Consider the following 20908-nt stretch of genomic DNA (forward strand, 5'->3'; position numbering starts at 1 on the left):
ATTTTTACTGATAAATATTGTTAGGTTTTTTCCAGGTGGGAACCCAAAAACGTATGTATAGGACAGAATGTGGTTAATGCAAAACTTAGACTTGTAACACAATAGCTGCAGGACTCTGGAGAGTTCCCGGACTTTGTAAATCTAACAGACAGCTGCAGCCAGCATTCCTTCCTCCTCCCTCTCTGATAGAAAGTTTATGCCTCCCTAGCTCTCCTGATAAGGATGACGCCAGAGCTGAAGGATGGATGCAATCCTAGGGGTAGGGGTCCTAGGAGCTGGTTGTTTGAGAAAGAATTAATTACAAACGGCTGTTCTGGCCCACTTACTTACTCCCCTCCAGAAAAACCCTCTATAACACCCAAGGCTCTCCCCTTTTCTCTCTTGGACACCCATCTGCACCCAGATGCTCAAAATAAACAGCATTTTGCTACACATGAGGCTTCTTTGTGTCTCTCTCTCGGCTCCGGACCCAACAAATATAATTCCTATTTCTCTGATATCATCATATTCTCCTTTGACATATTTTTCCCCTTCTTTGTTCCACAACTATATCAGATGGTGAATAGTAATTTGCCAATTTATTCAGTGTTAATAAACATACCTTCTGAAGTTACGGAAACTCTGTTTCCTTTTGAGGAATTTAAATTAAGTTTCTTCAGTTTTCTGCAGTTACACAGGTGCAGGAGAGCAGTATCTGAAATATCACAGCTCCGTAGATCTAGAGTTTGGACTTCAGGATGTAAAATCTGTAACATAGACATGATGTTGAAAAAGTAACTTTTTCGGCCAGGCGCGGTGGCTCACGCCTGTAATCCTAGCACTCTAGGAGGCCGAGGCAGGAGGATTGCTTGAGGTCAGGAGTTCGAGACCAGCCTGAGCAAGAGTGAGACTCCGTCTCTACTAAAAAGAGAAAGAAATTATATGGACAACTAAAAATATATGTAGAAAAAATTAGCCGGGCATGGTGGTGCATGCCTGTATAGTCCCAGCTACTCGGGAGGCTGAGGCAGGAGGATCACTTGAGCCCAGGAGTTTGAGGTTGCGGTGAGCTAGGCTGACGCCACGGCACTGTATGTCTCAAAAAAAAAAAAAAAAAAGTAACTTTTTCTATAAATATAAATATGTATTCCATATTCAGTGTTTTGGTGGTCAAAACAGACAAGTGGCTGATGCAAAATACAGCAAAAAATATGGAAACATATCCATGTGGAGACAGATACATAAAGCAGGAGAAAACCAAGTGTACTTCCAGCTGGAGGTGCACCTTTCAGTGCCCCTAAAGTCCTTACTGGGACACGAAGCGCTGTTGAGATGGCTGGTATAGAGTAAGGACCCCTAACCTCAGAAGCATAATCAAGGTAGTGAGTAATTATCTTCTGGTAGTTCCTGACTGTCACCAGAGATGCTACCTATGTACCTCTTTGCTCAGCAGGTATAAGTCTTTAATCATTTATACACCAAATGCTTACAGGGTGTATTGCTTATCTAGAACATTTACCTTCTACATCATTATTCTGGGGAGCTAGTACAAACCCAGTATTATTAAGCATTTTCTTAAGGCCAACAATTAACAGATAAATTTCTAAGCAATCTGAGCTCTTTCCTGGGGGTATTTTTCTTTTCTTTTATTTTTTTTCCAAAATAGAAATGACTTTATCTTTCTGAATATAAAAATAATGTATTATTATTGTAAAACATTCAGACAATATAGAAAAATTACAATAAATGATAAAAATAACTATTTCTATTTATTAGACACTTACCAGGAAGGGTACTAAGTGTCATTATGTTATTTCATATTCTCTCTCTTTCTCACTCTCTGTTCCTCTTTCACACACACACACCCTGAAGGATTGGTCCTTGCCATTTTATAAATGATGGAATTGAGACCCCAAGAACTTAAGTAGCCGACATAAAGAACACACAGCCAGAAGGAAGAGAGCTGGGATTGGAACCCGTCCTTCTAATTCCAAAGCCTATGCTTTTAACTACTATAAGTAAAATCACCCATAATACCAATACCCACAGATAAAGTTACATTAGTTTTGATGTTTTTTGAGTTTTTAAAAAAATCCATTGAAGAAAAATGGGATCAGATCATATATAAGATGAGCACTTTTTATAAAATCGATTGATTGTGGTTGCATTCTATTCCATTTTATGCAAGTACCATACTTTAGTAAATGCATCCTACACTGGCAAACACTGAACATTTAGGTTGCTTTGGAAGGCAATATAGTGCCATGATTAAGAACATGTGGTCTAGAGGCTGACTGCCTGAGTCTGAACCCTAGGATTGTGACCAAGCTCTGCTTTCTCTCTGTGCTGCACTGGCCTCATTATTAAAACAGGGATAATATATTGTGAGAAATAAAGGTGCCTCATTTATAATATATGCTATACATAACTATTTTTTTTCTTTTGGCTTTCAACTTGTATGTTACTATTTTTTTTTCCTTTTTATTTCAGCAAATTATGGGGGTACAAATGTTTAGGTTACGTATATTGCCATTGTCCCATCCAAGTTGGCGTTTCAAGCATGTCCATCCCCTAGACAGTGCACATGGCACTCATTATATATGTATATACCCTTCCCCTCCCATCTGCCACCCCAGCCTGCCAGAGTTCAATTATAGGCATGAGCCACCGCATCCCGCCCTACACCAACTTTAATAACAAGCTAGAGAGCTAAGAAGCCTGCCTGTATTGGTTTTCTAGGGCTGCCATAGCAGCAAAGTACCACTAACTGGGTGGCTTAAAATGACAGATATTTATACTTTCATAGATATGGAGGCTAGAAGTCTGAAATCAAGGTGCTAACAGGGTAGTTTCCTTCTGATGACTCTGAAGGAGAATCTGTTCCATGCCGCCCTCTTAGCTTCTGGTAATGACTGGCAATCCTTGGCATTCCTTGACTTGTAGATGTATCACTCCAATCTTGTCTCCATCTTCATATGGTGTTCTCCCAGTATCTCTGTGTCTTCTCATGGCCCTCTTCTTATAAGAACACCAGGCATATTGGATTAGGGGCTCTACTCTAGTATGACCTCACCGTAACTAATTACATTTGCAAAACACTTATTTCAAAATAAAGTCACATTCTGAGGTACTAGAGGTTAGGACTTCAACATATTTTTGGAAGGAGGACACAATTCAACCCCTAACACCTAACACCACCTAGTGATCAATTTTCCAGGAAAATGTAACATTGTTTGATCTCCTATTTACTATTAATTGAAGCAAAGATTCTAATTACCTTACAATTCTGCAAAGTGAGATGTTAACTTGTAGAAACTGGTAAAATGCAAATGTTTCTTTTTCTATAGAGACGCAAAGATTTCTGTTCAGTAGAAAAAACAGCCTTAGTGGTTAGTTTTATTGTCCTGTAAAATATTATCCAATTTTGTATCTAATTTAGTAAACTTATTCTAGCTTCATTTCTTTGTGTGTGTGTGTGTGTGTGTGTGTGTGTGTGCACGTGTAGATAAATAGATATTAGTTTCTTGAATACTCTTTTGAACTAGTTTTGCATTCCTGCTGGTTCTTTTACTAATGAGTTATTTAAAACTTTGGCACATGTTTACTATTTGTATAAGAATTATGTTTTTAACATTTTAAAAATTATGTTTTGACACACTGAAAGATTAGCACAAAAGGATAGTTTTCACACAAATGAATTTCATAAAGTTAACAAATTATTTAGTAAATGTAAAAAGTATGAACCCTCTCTTTCAATCAAGAAAGAAAATAATCAGCCTCCCAGTGCTTCTAACAACAGTCTCTCCACGTTAGTCCACCTCCCTTCCATTAGCACATTTCCCACCTGTTCTTGAGTTGAGGACTTGAGTTCCTACTACTGGCCTGGCTATGCCCTCAGTTTTAAGATCACATAGTTTTCCAAGCAACACATTAGCCACTCTGAAAGAGTCCTCAAAAAATCCCTGTGAACAGTTGCTTTTACCTCCCGTTTGACAGTTCGGAGAACTGAGATGCTATGTCAGAAAGAGTGGCAAAGGTGGAATTTTAATTCAGGTTGGAGGCCCTTGCTATACTTCCTGCCTTATAGAAAAGCCAATGAAAGGCACAAGTGTCCTGAAGAAGGTTAGCTTAGTTGTAAGGAAGGGCAGTAAATACAAATTAGCAGGAAGTAATGAGGTAACCAGAAGAATGGGACTACCATAGTTTAGAAGAGTGATTTTTAACTGCTGGTTGTTCATTTAGTAGACTGTGATCAATATTTTTTAAAATGAAATAAGACGAAATAGAATAAAAGAAAATATCAAAGTGTACTGCACACAGTATTGTTACATATAAGCGTGATTTGTTTACTGCAGTCATGATGTAACACATATTTCTTCTTTTTGTGAGTCTTGACCGAAAAGTATTAAACTTTCTGCAAACACAGAGATCAAGGGTGCTGGTACCATGAAGACAAGTGTGGACGGAAGGCTAACTGAGCTGACCAGATCAATGCCATCTTGTCCCTGAATGCCATTTTGTGATTGCCTGATCCCAGAATGTACTTGCTGATGCTGCAGACAAAATTGCTGCCCCTTATGAAAAGACTTTATCCTATGACAGAATTTTTCCCAAACCCCCAAATCAAGGACTTTTGCCTAGAAACCCTTACTCTAACCAATGAATTGTTTTAATAACACTTTCCTACCAATCAAAAAGTAGGTTATGAATGAACTAATAAATTCCAATTTCTTCATATTTCTTTAAAAAATCCTACCCCAAATTAGCTAGTCAGGACACAATTTCACATGCTTCTGTAATCTGTGCTCCTTGAATTACAATTTGGTTATCTGGAGGAAAAAAAAAAAACCCTGATGCTTTATAACATTTTATATATTTTATATAAATGATTACCAATCCTACTATAATACCATTGCTTCAAAAACTGAAACCATATCTAAACAGTAAAATATAGTATGCTTGCTTTATAGTTATACATACTCTTACCTCACTTATATTTGAATCTGTTATTCGCCCCTGCATGCTCATTATTTTAATCAGTCTATCTTTTATGTTGGGAGGCAAAGGTTTAATGTCTGTGATGTATCTGGAAATATTCTTCATGAAGCACCAAAGGCACCTGAAATACAAATACAATATAGTCAATTACACTGTGCTTGTACTGATTTCTAACACTTGGCTTAATACTGTTTCTTAGCACTTAGCCCTTTCATAAAAAATATACATTTTATATTAATGCTATATTTACAACTTCAGTTGAGTATACATATCAAGATATATATACTCAACTGATCTGAAAATATGCTTGTATGGTTACAATAATTTTTAATTTATTGAGTCTTGTTTTATGGTTTAGCGTATTGTCTACCCTGGAAAACATTCCATGTGTGCTTGATAAGAATGTATATTTCACTGATATTGGGTCCCATAGGTCCATCCCATAGAACTCTATTTGGACTAGTTGGTTTTTAGTATTGTTCAACTGTTCTAATTCCTTGTTGATCTTCTTTCTAGTTGTTCTATCCATTATTGAAAGTGGGTTATCGATGTCTTCAACTATTGTTGTTGAATTGTCTAATTCCCTCTTCATTTCTGTCAGTTTTGCTTCATGGATCTTCATGCTCTGTTGTTAGGTACATATATGTTTATAATTGTTATATCTAGGGTTGATCCTTTTATCATTTAAAAATGTCCCTCTTTATCTCTTATAACTTTTGTTGATTTAATACATAGTCTTATATTAATATATCCACTTCAGCTTTCTTATGGTTGTTTTCATGATATATCTTTTCCTACGCTTTTTCGTTCTGCCTATATGTACCTTTGAACCTAAGTATATCTCCTGTAGTCAGCATATAGTTGCATCTTGTTCTTTTATCCAGACTGACAGTCTCTGACCTTTGGTTATATTAATTCATTCACATTTAATGTTATTACTGTTATGGATGGGTTTACACCTGTCATTTTTTCCCCCTATATTTCATCTTTGCTCCTCCATTACTTCTTTACTGCTTTTTTTATTAAGTGAATTTTTTCTAATATCACATTTAATTCTTTTAATAATATTTTCACTACATATTTAAGTTATTTCCTTAGTGGTTGCTCTAGGGTTCATTATATACATCTTATCATACTCAACTTCAGATTGTTTCAACTTCATTCCAGAGAAACATAAAATATTAATTTTATACAGCTCTATCCCATCCTCCTCTTTTTGTGTGTGTGTGCTATGACTGATCTACATATTAGATCTATATATGTTATAAACCCAACCAATACAGTGGTGTAGTTACTATTTTAAATAATTTTATCTCTTTTAAAGAAGCTGAGAGAAGAAAGGAAAAGAGGCATATATTCATGGTGCTGCTTATATTAATCTTTTATTAATAGTTTTTGGTTTTCTTTATTTGTTCCTGTGGATTTGAGTTAGCATCTGGTATTATTTTCTTACTCCAATATAGCTCTGTTCCCAGTTACCTCCTTTGCACTATTATTGGCAAATATATCATATTCTTATGTGTTATGAGTTCAAAATTACAATTATAAATACATTTTTATACAATTGCTTTGAAAATCAGTTGAGAAGAATAAATATATATTTATACTGTTTTTTTTTTTTAAGAATGATATAATTACTTTATCAGTACTCATTTTTTCATATGGGTTGAATTACAATTTGGGGTCACTTGCTGTAGTCTTTAGTATTTCTTGCAAGGTCATTCTGGTAAGAACAAGTTCTCTCAGTTTTTTCTTTAGCTGGAAATGTCTTTATTTCACCTTAAATTTTGAAAGAGTTTTGTGAATTATAGTATTCTTCTTTAAAAAAAAAAATTATGGGTTGGCCAGGCATAGTGGCTCATGCCTGAAATCCTAGCACTCTGGGAGGCTGAGGTGGGAGGATTGCTTGAGCTCAGGAGTTCAAGACCAGCTTAGCAAGAGTGAGATCCTGTCTACTAAAAATAGAAAAATTAGCTAGCCGTCATGGTGGGCACCTGTAGTCACCGTTATTCAGAAGGCTGTGGCAGGAGGATTGCTTGAGCCTAAGAATTTGAGGTTGCTGTGAGCTAGGCTGACACGACAGCACTCTAGTCCAGGCAATAGAGTGAGACTCTGTCCTCTCCCCCCCAAAAAATTATTATGGGCATATAATAGTTGTATATCTTTATAGGGCACATGTGATGTTTGGATACAGGCATACAATGTGAATTAATCAAATCAGGGTAATTGGGGTATCCATCACCTAAGGCATATAACATTTCTTTGTGTTAGGAACATTTCAATTCCACACTTTTAGTTATTTTAAAGTATACCCTAACTTATTGTTGATTATGTGATAGCACACTATCAAATACTGTTCTATCTAACTATATTTTTGCACCCATTAACCATCCCCACTTTATCCCCCTGTCCCTGCTACCCTTCCCAATGGGTTATAGTATTCTTGGTTGAAGTTCTTTTTTCAGTACTTTGAATATATGTCATCCTACTACCTTCTGGCCTCCAATGTTTCTGATGAGAAGTCTGCTGTTAATCTTATTAGGATTCCCTTATATAGTTCTCTGGCTGCTTTCAAGATTTTGTCTTCATCTTTGGCTTCAGTAATTTTACTATGCTATTTCTGTATCTGTATCTCTTTGTATTTATACTATTTGAAGTTCATCAAGCTTTTCTGATGTGTAGATTAATTTTTCTTATGAAATTTGGAAAGTTTTGAGAAAGCAGGATGTTTGGCTTCTAAGTGAGAACATCTGCACTGTCAGCAACCAAAGAGAGAATTAAATATGGGTGATGTTGAGAAAGGCAAGAAGATTTTTGTTCAGAAGTGTGCCCAGTGCCACCCCATGGAAAATGGAGGCAAGCTCAAGACTGGGCCAAATCTCCATGGTCTCTCCGGGTGGAAGACAGGTCAGACCACTGGATTCTCTTACACAAATGCCAATAAGAACAAAGGCATCACCTGGGCAGAAGATACACTGATGGAGTATTTGGAGAATCCCAAGAAGTACATCCCTGGTACAAAAATGATCTTTGCTGGCATTAAGAAGAAGGCGGAAAGGGCAGACTTGACAGCTTATCTCAAAAAAGCTACTAACGAGTAATAATTGGTAACTGCCTGATTTATTACAATATAGAAATGTCTCATGACATTTTTTTATGTGCACCATAATTTAAATGGTCTCATACACCAGAATTCAGGTCATGAATGAGTTACAGAATATTTTTCTTGGACAGTCCTGATTTAACTAAGACTGGCTTGTGGTTAAATGAATATGATTGGTTTTTTGAATTTTGATAGTAATCCCAATTCAGTAAATGCAGTCACTGTTTTCCTCTTCTAAAGATATGACTGAGCTTAATTAGTAATGTTCAACGTTCACAGAGATGGTAAATTGCCATCTCAAAACATATTGAAGATTGCTTTTATATTTAGATTTCTATAACTGGTTATGTGAATATGTTTAAATACTAGGGAAATCCCTTCACTGTCTCAGAACCAAGCAAGACTCACCAGTGTTTTAATTTGTGTTCATTAGCCTGTTAAAGGTGAGAGCTGGAGATAAGGTAGCAATATTTATTTTATATTTTTGGTCTTCACTATGCCAATCTAATTGCCTGCATCTACTAAAATGCTGCTGTTTACTTACTGTAAGGCATTTTAGTGTGGTTTATGTGTAATATCAAACAAAGAATAGTTAATATTTCTCACATTTTATAGACAATCTATAAGGTTAAATGCTTTTTAAAAGTCAATGTGACAAGAAATAGCAAATTAAACTTTTGAATTCTTTACTACCTAAGTTAGACTAAATTATAACTTAGGATTGTCTTTAAACAGCTATTCAAAAACACACAAAACTGTAGAACTATTATATATATGTGATTGGTAATGGTGCTTTTGCCAACTCGTTAGAAGGATTAAAGTAGAGGAGATATACACAAATTTAAAAATTATGTGTGATCATAACTTAAGATAATTAAAAACAAAACCACAGATAAAAAAATTTGGAAAGTTTTTAGCAATATAAAAAAAATTTTTTTTCCTCCTTTGTCTTTTCATTCTGATATTCCCATTACATGTATGTTAACATGCTTAATGGTATTCCATACTCCTCTGAGTTTTGTTCAGCTTTCTTCATCCCATTTTCTCTCTGTTCTTTAGAGTGCACATATTCTACCAATTTATCTTCAAGTTCATGCTTTCCCTTGCCAGTTCAAATCTATTATTAAGTCTGTCTAGTCGGTTTTTTATTTCAGTTATTATACCTTCCAATTCCAGAATTTCCATTTGGTTCTTTTTTTATAATAAATAATTTCTGTCTTCTTATTGCTATCCTCTATTTGATGAGAAATTGTCATCATACCTTTAGTTTTTTTCTTTTTAATAATTGAGGCAAAAGTCACATAATATAAAATTAATCATTTAAAAATATGCAATTCAGTGGCATTTTGTACATTCACAATGTTGTGTGACAACTACCTCTATCTGGTTCCAAAACATTTTTATCAGCCCAAAAGAAAACTTGTACCTATTAAGGAATCAGTCCCCATTCTTCCTTTTCCAACCAACTGTAGTTGTGAGGGAAAGGTTATAGTACTTTGCAACTACCAGTTTGTTTCCTGTCACTGTTGATTTATCTGGATTCATATAATGTGTGGCTTCCGTGTCTGGCTTCTTCCACATAGTATAATGTTTTCAAGGTTCATCCATGTTGTAGCATATATCACTACTTCATTCATTTTTATGGCTGAATAATATTCAATTGTATGAATATACCACATTTTGTTTATTGATTCATTGGTTGATGGACATCTGGGTTTTCTCACCTTTTAGCTAATGTGAATAGTGCTGCTATGAACATTCATATATAAGTATTTGAGTACCCAGTTTCAATTCTGTTGGGTTGTATCTAGGAGCAGAATTGTGGTGATTCTGTTTAAGTTTTTGAGGAACCACCAAACTGATTTTCCTTTTACATCTTTAAGCATATCTTCCTTTAGTTTTTTGAACACATTTGTAATAGCTTCTTTGAAGTCTTTGTTAAGTCCAATCTCTGGGCACTCTCAAAGGCAATTTCTGTGAATGCTCTCCCCCTAGGTGGTGGGGGAAGGGGGAAGGGATAAGGGTCCCCCACTGTCCTACCTGTTGATGAGGCTGAGTGATTAGAAATGAACCACTTGAATGGTGTTTTGGTTGTTGAGCACCCTTCTCAATGTGGGAGGAAGAAGGGATGTTAGTATGACAATTGGATAGCAAGTCCTGTGGCTCCAGTTAAGAGGTAATATGATTGTGGTTTCTCAGGCAATTAATTCCTTATGCTGAAATAAATGGTATCAATAATGAGGACCCTGCTATTTGACATGCCAAAAACAGAAGTTCATTTGGTTGAACTACAGGTGAGTAGTCCCACAAAATAAAAGTGAATGCAAAGCCTTGTCTAACAGTGCAAAACCAGCTGCTTGTATACCTGGCTCCTGCCACACAGTCTGGCATGACTAGTGAGGAACTGGTAAGGATGATGGGGCACTGGGCAGAGGGGTGGCCCAAATTACTAAGAACTGTTGGGTAAAATGTAGTGATCTCCACTGGGGCAGAAAGAAAGGGACCTCTGGGCCTGGATGCTCACTGGAAGGTACCCAAAGGAGGAAGAAGTGCCTGTGCTCAGGTATCAATACTGGAGTGGCACCAATACTAGAGTAGGACGCAAGGGAGAAAAAAACATCCTTACTACCCTCACCACTCCCTGTAAGCTATCCTCTCTGCCACTCTGCATTCCTCACACCCCCAGCTGGGGAATAGCAGTCTCCTGTTGGCTGTTGCTATAATTCATAACTTGGACACAAATTAACCTCCTTGGTCTCTGATCTGTTAGGGGAAAAGTAATGAAAATTCAACTGATAGGGTGTGGGTAAAGTTCTCAGTGGGGAAAAGAAGCTAAAGTGACATTGTGGGTGGAGTCTTTTGGGCCTATCAATGTACTGTGCTGTGGCTTTCGCTAATGAAAGTATAATTGGTATTGACATGTCACATGGTTACATTTTCCTGGTCTATGAGTATCAAAGTGGATTCTCCTGTTCCAGGATTGCCATGTGTAGAGAGGTGATAAGGAACATGTAACTTGGCCTCTAACCTACCTCCCTGTCCTTTCCTGAAGAGTCCAGCAGAAACTATTGAATTCTAGGAGGAGAAAGGGAAATCATAGATTTACAGACTTAACAACTGCCACAGTATTCAGACAAGCTCTTTTCAAGTACAATATTACTACCTTGCTGACACATCTATCATATGCACTTTTTTTAAAGGCAGCTATTAACCTGATAATAAGCTTCTGTTGAAATTGAATGCCTGAACATAAGGGCTTGTAACTATATGGCCTGATATCCTCATTTTGTGATGGATCAACTAGGGCTCTACATATAATAAGAGAAGGGCCCAACAGGCCTTGCTGATCGCATGGAAATGGTATATTAAAGATTGCAGTTGGCCTGGCCCTAGTGAGATCTTGGTTTTATGTGAAAAAGTGACAGCTTTTGGGAATGCTTTATCTGCCACTCATATCTCCTGATGCAAAGCCACTGACTCAATGGGGCCCTTGATTCACAGAGGTTCCCCTAACTGTCTGGATCCTCTAATGGTTCAAGCTCAGTTCAAAGCTGATGGTGTTCACTGGGTGTCAGTAGTTGTCCAGCCTGAATGACAACTATGAAGACTGCGCCATGGGCTGGTCAGGGTAATGGATGAATTGAAAGCTGCTACTTTTGCCTTAAACAAGGAGCCTAAAAACTATGCCTGTGAGCAAAATATGGCTTGTCACCTGCTTTTGTAAATAACATTTTCTTGGAACACAGCCATGTCCATTCATTTATGTATTGCCTATGGCTGCGTTCACACTATAATGGCAGTGCTGAATACTTGTTAGGGAGACCATGTGCCTGCAAATCTGAAAATATTTACTATTTGGACCTTTACAGATAAAGTTTGCCAACATCTGCCTTAGATAATCCTCCTAAGGTCAAGGCATATTATATTTTTACTGGCTCTTCAACTGTTGTCAAAGACCTAGTTAATGCCTTACAGTCTGCCACTTGAAAGAACACAGACTGGCAGATTATAGACACTCCTCTTTAGGACCATGAACTGCAGAAATAAATTGCAGCTGACAATTAGACAGAAGTACATGGTAATGGCTTTCTCTAATAGAATGGACTGGAATCATATTGCTAATGAATATGTACCACCCAGACTGCAGCCATTGCTGCTGGGATCTGTCAACATATTTCACACAATAACACATCTGCCATCATGGCCTGGGAACAAAGTAAAGATTACATATGTCTGATGCTACCATTACATGTTGGTCTTGTGTCTCCTTTCAAAAGTCAGCCTGTCTATCTTGTAGTGAAATAGCCCATACTGCATGGGGTATTGGTTCCTCTTGTTCCTGAGAAGTTGACTGTATCAGGCCTTTGACCACACTCCTCCTTGGGGCTATTGTTAATGCCTTACAGTTGTTGACATTTTTCAGGCTTTGGTTTCATTGTTCCAGTCTTATCAACCAAATCCAGCCACACTGATCATAACATAAAATGTGTTACATTTCTGGTTTTCCAGACCATTTGTAGTCTGACGATGGTATGCCTTTTATTGCAAAAGTCATTCAACAACAGGCCAATAGTCAAGGTATTTATGGACATTTCATCCTCCTTATCATCCTCAGGCTACAACAAGAGGTAAAATGGACTTAAAAAAAATCACCTAGAGGCCGGGCGCGGTGGCTCACGCCTGTAATCCTAGCACTCTGGGAGACTGAGGCGGGTGGATCGCTCGAGGTCAGAAGTTCGAGACCAGCCTGAGCAAGAGCGAGACCCCGTCTCTACTACAAAATAGAACGAAATTATCTGGCCAACTAAAATATATATAGAAAATAAAATTAGCCAGGCATGGTGGCCCGGGCATGGTGGCACAGTAGTCCCAGCTACTCGGGAGGCTGAGGCAGTAGGATCGCTTAAGCCCAGGAGTTTGAGGTTGCTGTGAGCTAGGCTGACGCCACGGCACTCACTCTAGCCCGGGCAACAAAGCAAGACTCTGTCTCAAAAAAAAAAAAAAAAAAAAAAAAAAAAAAAAAAAAATCACCTAAAAGAGATTTCTGATTCTACCTCCTTCACATTCTCCTGGTCCACACATCTTAGTAAGGCAGTTTGGTCATTAAATGCAAGCATCCCCTGAAAGTGTTCATATTCTCCTAGCTACCTAGATAATGATCAGGATGAAACGGGGAGAGGGTTATCCAGACTTATTCTGAAATTTTGGAATTCTACTCTGACAATTCCTGGGCATGATGCATCTTTTTCTTTCCCCTAATAACAACCCCAAGCCAGCCTGGTTGGTATACCCTCTGGGTGGCAGCCTGGCCAAAAGGGAGCTTCAGGAATTCAAACTTAATTCTGGTTCAGCCACCCAGATTCTCTCGTTGGATTGAACCCCTAGGTCATAGTCAGCAAACTGTGACCTGTGGGCTGAATCTGGCCAGCTGTAGATTTTTATAAATAAAGTGTTAAGGAAATTATTTTATTTATTTATAAATAAAGTGTTAAGGAAAAATCTCAGGACCCCCAAACTTGTTATGCCAAAGGGAGAGTTAAGCCTGGGAACTGAGTCATGCAATACTACCATCCTTTCCCCCAAAACAGACAGCTGTTACTTTGCAACTTTGTGTCAAAGCATATACATAAGCCAGGTCCCCACAAAGACAAAAGGTCTCATGCCTCTTGGGATGGCTGTCCCCATAAACTGCTCACAAGGAAATTCTTTGCTGCCCCCTAAACCTTTCAGGATGTATACCCTATAAAACAAGCATATGTGAATTATAACCTTAGGTCTGCAACCTAAGTTTAACTCCTACAATTATGAGCTTATCTTCCCCCGTACAGAACAAGGCCAAGATGAGATCAATCATTCCTTACCTAACCTGAGAGAACTACATAACTGACTCTTTCCTTTCCACCCTCTTCTTCGATTATCTTATGTACAATGTAGATCTTCTGGGCACTAATTAGAGCCTCATGCTCTCTCTCCCTTAAAGAAAAATTATAAACACTGAGCCTCCCAAAAACCTCTTTGGAGAGCACAGGCCACAGATGCTTCTGTGACTTGTGTTTTCCTGAGCGTGTCCTCAAGCGCTGGCTCAATACACCTTGACTGATTGAGACTCCTGCCTCAGTTTTTCATTTGGGTTGACAAAAGTTTTATTGGAACACAGCCATCCCCATTTCTTTCCTCCCTTACTCTCTTCCTCCTCCCTTTCTTCCTTTCTTTTTTTAGAGATAGGGTCTCACTTTGTTGCCCAGCCTGGTCTCAAACTCCTGAGCTCAAGCAGTCCTCCTGTCTCAGCCTCCCAAGTAGCTGGGTATTTCTGTATTGTCTATGGCTGCTTTTGCTCTGTAATGGCAGAGTTGAGTAACCGTGACACAGGATATGTAGCCCATAAAGTTGAAAATACTACTCGACTACTATACTACCTTTCACAGAAAATGTTCCCCTGTCTTAGATAATGAAGATAGTTGCCACTTGGTTGAGTACACTTGTCACCAAGTCCCCCTCTGGTGACACACATCAGTCAAGATGGGAAACATGATCAGACCCTATAAATTTTCTAAAAATAGTCTTGTTCCTCTTGCACTTGATCTCTGTGAATAAGGGATGACTGGGGAAAAGTAAGACATTTGAAGTGACTGACAGTCACTCCCCTTATATAGTAGTCCCCATGTTATCCAGGGGGATATGTTTCAAGAATCCCAGTGGATGCCTGAAACTGAAACCACCTACATTAAAATAATGTAAGGGGCCAGGCATGGTGGTTCACGCCTGTAATCCTAGCACTCTGGGAGGCCGAGGCGGGCGGATCGCTCAAGATCAAGAGTTCAAGACCAGCCTGAGCAAGAGCGAGACCCCATCTCTACTAAAAATAGAAAGAAATTAGCTGGACAACAAAAATATATAGAAAAAATTAGCCAGGCATGGTGGCGCATGCCTGTAGTCCCAGCTATTCGGGAGGTTGAGGCAGTAGGATTGCTTGAGCCCAGGAGTTTGAGGTTGCTGTGAGCTAAGCTGACACCACAGCATTCTAGCCCGGGCAACAGAGTGAGACTCTGTCTCAAAAAATAAAATAAAATAAAATAAAATAATGTAAGGCCAATAAGGCAGGAATAGTGACAAAAGTCTGATTTTTATAAAAGTATAGATACAGCTAAAAGTTAACCAGCCATTGTTCCCTAACTTCCCTACTGCTGTAACTGCTCAATGCTTAAGTGTCAAGTTTCCTTGACAGATGTAAGATTTGTGACTTCCCAACCGCTTCTATAGAAAATATCACTATTGTAAAACCTAAGACTGGTCTTTGAGATATTTTCCAGACTCTGAATTCAGGGGGACCAACTGATAGACATCAACCGGACCAGTGGCCATGTGTGGGAACTGACCCAACAAATCTTAGTACCCCTTATCCAGGAGCTATCCCAGCCAGGAAGACAATTTCTGTTTCCCAATCCTATGAATTCATCCCCAGCCAATCAGCAGACCCAATTCCATGGCCCTTTGTTTGCCAGACCACCTTTAAAAATCTTAGCCCCAGAATTCTCCAGGAGATGGATTTGAGAAATTACTCCCATCTCCTCTCCTGGCATCTTGCGAGCTTTCTCCACTGCAACTCCTGCTGTCTTATTATATTGGCCTTTACTGGGCAGTGGACAAGGGACCCGGTTGGGAGGTAACAAAAAAATGGATAGTGAAGAACCCTATATATACTATGTTTTTTCCTATACATACATACCTATGATAAAGTTTAATTTATAAATTAGGGCACAGTAAGAGATTAACAACAACAACTAATCATAAAATAGAACAATCATAACAATATGCCAGCATTACTACTCTTGCACTTTGGGGCCATTATTAAGTAAAATAAGGGTTCCTTGAACACAAGCACTGCCATACCTGCAATAGTTGATCTCGTAACTAAGTGACAATGAGGATTGTATGCAGAGTGGATATGCTGAACAAAGGGAGCGTTCACATCCTGGAGTGAGACGGCACAAGATTTCATCAGGCTACTTAGAATGGCACCCAATTTAAAACTTATGAACTATTTATTTTTGGAATTTTCCACTTAATATTTTTGGACTATGGTAGAGCATGGGTAACTGAAACTGTAGAAAGCAAAACCGGAGATAAGGGGTTACTACTGTGTTATCCTTGATGCCGGTTTCAGCTATATTTCAACGTTACCTTTTTTCCACAATACCACCCTTCCCCACCCCTTATTCTCCCAATCTTTTTCATCTTGGCCCTTTAGTATTCCCTTCTCCGAGCTCAGCTGTGCAGGCTGTACCATGTGTTTCCCAGAGTAAATGGTTTCCTCTTTCTGCTCCAGTTTCCTCCAATGGCAACAGCAGGGAGTTGGGACAGAAACAAATTAAATATTTCTTAAAATGCTGCTATGAATACCATTAAATGGCCCACAAAGCCCATCCAAAAAGCCTGTTGGCTGAACAAAGCATAGTTTATTAAATTTACTGCAGCAAGGTCGAGCTGGCAGGGCTTTAGCAGTATTTCAGTGGGGGGAAGTCAGGCAAGAGTACATGATGTACAGTTTTGGGATGTAAACTCCAGTAGTTTAGGAGTTTTCCCCCCAAGATGGGAAATGGGTTTGGATTGGGCAAAGTTTGTGACAGAATAGTTTAAGACTAATGGAGACAGGGTCTTAAAGCAAGCCTTGATGAGCAATCTGTCCTGATAAACATGTTTGCCCTAACCATCAAAATGTTTGTCTTGATAGCTGTTTATTTAGATAAATTGATATGTAAAAATTTCCTAGAGCAAAAAGTTATGTTGACATAAGCAGTCCCAATTCTCAGGCACAACAATTGGGGGGTGGGGGGGCGGGGAGCAGAGATATCCTATCCAATATGCATTGCTCTACATTTTACAGTTAAAAGGAACAACTTATTAGTATTTGGCCAATAGGTTATATGGTGAATTGATCTAACAAAGAAATGGTTTTTGGCAAAATGGTCTTCTAACCTAAGTGTTACATAAAATTTTGTCTTTGGCTTTCTTTTTTTCTCTGTATGTTCTCTCCCTTAAACTTAACCATGGCTTCACCTATCATCTATAGAGATTTACCCCCAATCTTAAGTCTCAATCCCTGATCTCTCTTTCAGATTCAAAATTATATTCTAACAGCCTGCTTGATATTTCTATTAGATGTGATTCATGTTTCCCATAGGACCCTTCTTCCTCCATAACTGTCTATCCACCATTCTCCCGGTCAACTAAACAGAAAACTTTAGAGTAATTTCTAATTCTTCCCTTTCCTTGGTCCCTCTATTCAAAACTGTTCATCATGTCCCAGACTAGGAGACATGTGAAGATGTTCTTTGCATAATTACTTCTGATGACAAGAAGTTGGAGTGGGAGAGGTGCCATGGAACATGCAGCTGTTAGAAAAGTAAAGGGTAGATATATACAGATTTATATGGGTGGAACTTTAAAACATAGTGCTTAGTGAAAAAAGAGGAAACAGAATAACATATTTAAGAAAAATTATCCAGAACTTGAGGGTAAGGCAAAACGACGACTACATGTCCTTCATTGTCATAATAGGATGTTGTCCCCATGTAAGGGTCCATTTTTGCCTTTGGAACCATATTTTATACCCTTTTGGGACAAGGTATGGTCTGAGATTGGCAGTTGACCAGCAAGCTATTTCTGGTTTGTAACAAAGTAAGGAGCTTGAGCCACGATAGTGGTCAACTGTGTCACTAAGCACATTATTTAGTCCAGCTGATAGGACCTTCTCCATGAAGGAAATAGTGCTTGGTCTATGTTCTTGCATAAACTCCTTATTTCCTCACTGATCAGCACTTTGACGTCTTAAAGAATCCTATTCTTTAGGATAGGGGACTGGACTGTGGGCCAGGAGTTTATGCGATATAATGTAAAACGTCAACTCCCATTGTTTCGGAAAGCCTTCGATAGATTAAGGAGATTGTTCTCCTTAGCTTTATGATGTCTATTTTTTACATGGCAATATTAGTGGACTGAAAGCTCCTGGAGGGAGCTTTTCAACTGCCCGTGTGACTGCAATTTCCAGCACACTTTCTGATGTGAAATGATTAACAATAATTAACACCCAGTGGTGTTTATTATTTGCTAGGCATCCTTCCAAGGGCTTGTGTTAAATTTATTCCTCACGACAACTCTATGAGACAGGTACTCTTATTACACTACTTTTAGAGACAAAGAACTCTTGGGAAAGGTTAAGTTACCCGTCCGCGGTCACGTGGCTGCTGAATGGCAGAGCCGGGGGCTGAAGCCGGCAATCCCAGTCAAGGATCCGTGTTCTTGACCACTTTGCTACACACTGCCTCAAAGACTGCGCATTTATCCCACTTACAACAACGGGGTGGAATTTTGCTGACGGCTTTTGCGAGCCCCATCTAGTGTTTTGTTTTGTTCTACCAAGGCTTTTTAGCTCCTGTCAGAGACAGGCCACTGCCTGGAACTACGCGGCGCGGAGCTGTCCAGGCTGACCGAAGAACCGGGACGCTCATCCGGGAGCGTGCAGGGCAGAGGACTGAGGGCCAAGCCCGCCCAGCAGCCCACTCTGCACAACTGCCCTCAGCGTGGAGGCGACAAGTTAGAAACCCAGGGATGGAAACACAATCAGGGCCTCTTCAAAGGTTGGAAGCTGGGAAAGGGGCGGGGAGGAGGAGCAGCGCGGGGCCTGGCCGTTTGGAGGAGGTGCCCGGGCGGCGCGAAGGGAAGGCCGGCGGGGTGGACTCACAGATCCAGAAGCTGACTGACCCGCCGTGGGCGAGGCATTGCGGCAGCCTTCAGAAGCCTCTTCCGCGGTCGCAGGGCCTCCAGAAGCCAGCCAGGGACTGTCCGCCAACTCCTGCACCTCGCGTGACGCGTGGGTTTTCGTGTCGTCACACAGATGTTTCCGGTGGCCGGGGCGTGGCCACGCCCTGAACTACACAAGGAAACAAGAGAACCCTGTTGGGGAGGAGTCACTGAGGACTGCGCGGCAGAGGCTGGGTGCGACAAAATGTAGAGAAGCCCTAAGCTCCGGCGAAGCACGACGGGAGTTGTAGTTCTTCTACCCCGAGGGCGGCGGTCTCTCAGAGGAGCTCCAGGCGGTTTCTGGGGAGTTCCTTCCCTGCGCGCAGCCCAGCAGCGACGTCCCAAGCCGAGGACTCTCCTTTGACAAAGGGAGTTCTGAGAGATCGCTGCTCTTACTGAAGGGATGCGTTGGATGCTGGGCCACACACTCAGCGGTGCATGATTGGAGACCCCAGTGGATGGATACGGACTCCGTTAACATTAAACAGCGTTTTAGAGGATCCAGGAGTTGAGCACTTTTAACGAAGCACACACTAAGCTACGTGCTTTCCATGCTTTATTTCAAAATTAGCCATATTCATTATAATCCTGGGAAGTCTGAATTATTTAGCCTTATTTTACAGCTGAAGACACTCCATGCCAATAAATAAGCTCAGACAAAATTTCATCATGGGAGAGAAGTCGGCTTGTATTCAAATCGGAAAGAATTCTAAGGAAGGGGCACCTTTCCTTTGGTGGAATTATCTGTTTTTGGTTCTGCTACAGATTACTGGCTGCTTTTTAGTGCTTTTTCATTCTACTTGTAGATTAATTTGTTCGTATGTTTAACTCGCCTTTGTAAGCTCTTTGAAAGTTGGAACCCACTCTTGTTCATCTGTTCAGGATGCTGCTCACTCAATCAAAATACATTTATGAAGCACCAAATGAGGGGATTGTGCTGGGTGCTGAGGATTCAGTGGTGAATATGTGCACCAGACAAGTGAAAGGATAATTAGAATGACTGTGAAATGCTAAGGTGGGGTTAGTTCGGTGGGAGCAGGTTGTGGGGGGCGGGCGGGAAGTACAGGTCAGAGACAAAAGGGTAGTCTGTTAGGAACTGCAAATATAAAGTTCGGTTTGGCTACGGAGAGTGATGTGAAGTGAGTGCAGAGCAGGGGTTGGCAAACTTTTTCTATAAAGGGCTGTGAAAGTTACAAATATCAACAGACGTCATTCTTGTCAGACCCAGACAGTTTGGAGCCCAGAGACCCTGAAGGAGGAGAGCTCACGTCTGAGATAAGGATTGTCTCAAGGACTTCCCAAGAATAAAAAACAAAACCCACAATAAATTTCTTCACATCCTTCACACATCCCATGCTTTGCACGACTTGCTCATTTTGGACATATGCTCTTATTTCTATGACAATATTTATTGCTGCAGCAATTCAGATAACATGTTTTCAAAAGACACTTGCCCAGCAACAGCACCTCCACCAATGAACTGCTGCCAACGCCAACGCTTGTTTTCAGCCTTCCGAACCAATGAACTTTGTTTCCATGCAGTTTACCTTGAACTTCTTTCTCTTGCCAATAAAAGCTTACTCCTACCCTTCCTTCTCTGGGTGCACCTGTGGCTTGCCTTAGTTTGGCATCCTGGATTATAATTCTTTTTGCTCACTCCTGAATAAACTCATTATCTTTGAAGAAATCTTTCTCTGTTGTGTTTTTAGCTTGACAGGACCAAATAATAAATATTTTAGGTTATTGTGGGCCATACTAGCTTGGTCACAGCTACTCAACTTGTAGCTCAAAATCAGCCTTAGTTTTTTGGCTGATTTTGGGTGGGGCTGTGTTCCAATAAAACTGTATCCTAGACACTGAAGTTTGAGTTTCATATACTTTTCACTGTCATGAAATATTATTCATCTTTTGATCTTTTTCAGTCATTTAAAAATGTAAAAACCATCCTTAAATCGCAAGCTGTACAAAAACAGGTAGTGGGCTGGATTTAGCCCTTGGACTATATGCCTATTTGCCTTCCCCTGATCT

General features: G+C 39.6%; 1 protein-coding gene and 1 pseudogene across 2 annotated transcripts in view; one reads left to right on the forward strand and one right to left on the reverse strand.

The window, feature by feature from the left end:
• The window catches only part of AMN1 (antagonist of mitotic exit network 1 homolog), a 38720-nt gene extending 18826 nt beyond the window's left edge, over nt 1-19894 (reverse strand). The window contains exons 1-3 of one of the 2 annotated variants that reach the window (XM_069490501.1): nt 18842-19894; nt 4966-5098; nt 602-746 (exon numbers count right to left, since the gene is read on the reverse strand). In XM_069490501.1, the coding sequence (XP_069346602.1) occupies nt 602-746; nt 4966-5082 (262 nt within the window). In that variant the 5' untranslated portion in view covers nt 5083-5098; nt 18842-19894. Of the gene's footprint in view, nt 1-601; nt 747-4965; nt 5099-18821 lie in introns of both variants that reach the window. The other variant, XM_069490500.1, reaches the window with a different exon arrangement.
• On the forward strand, nt 7754-8078 carry LOC138397494 (cytochrome c, somatic pseudogene; annotated as a pseudogene).
• Nucleotides 19895-20908: the final 1014 nt, after the last annotated feature.

The sequence above is a fragment of the Eulemur rufifrons genome, chromosome 16 (assembly GCF_041146395.1).
Source record: "Eulemur rufifrons isolate Redbay chromosome 16, OSU_ERuf_1, whole genome shotgun sequence".
Classification (NCBI taxonomy): domain Eukaryota; kingdom Metazoa; phylum Chordata; class Mammalia; order Primates; family Lemuridae; genus Eulemur; species Eulemur rufifrons.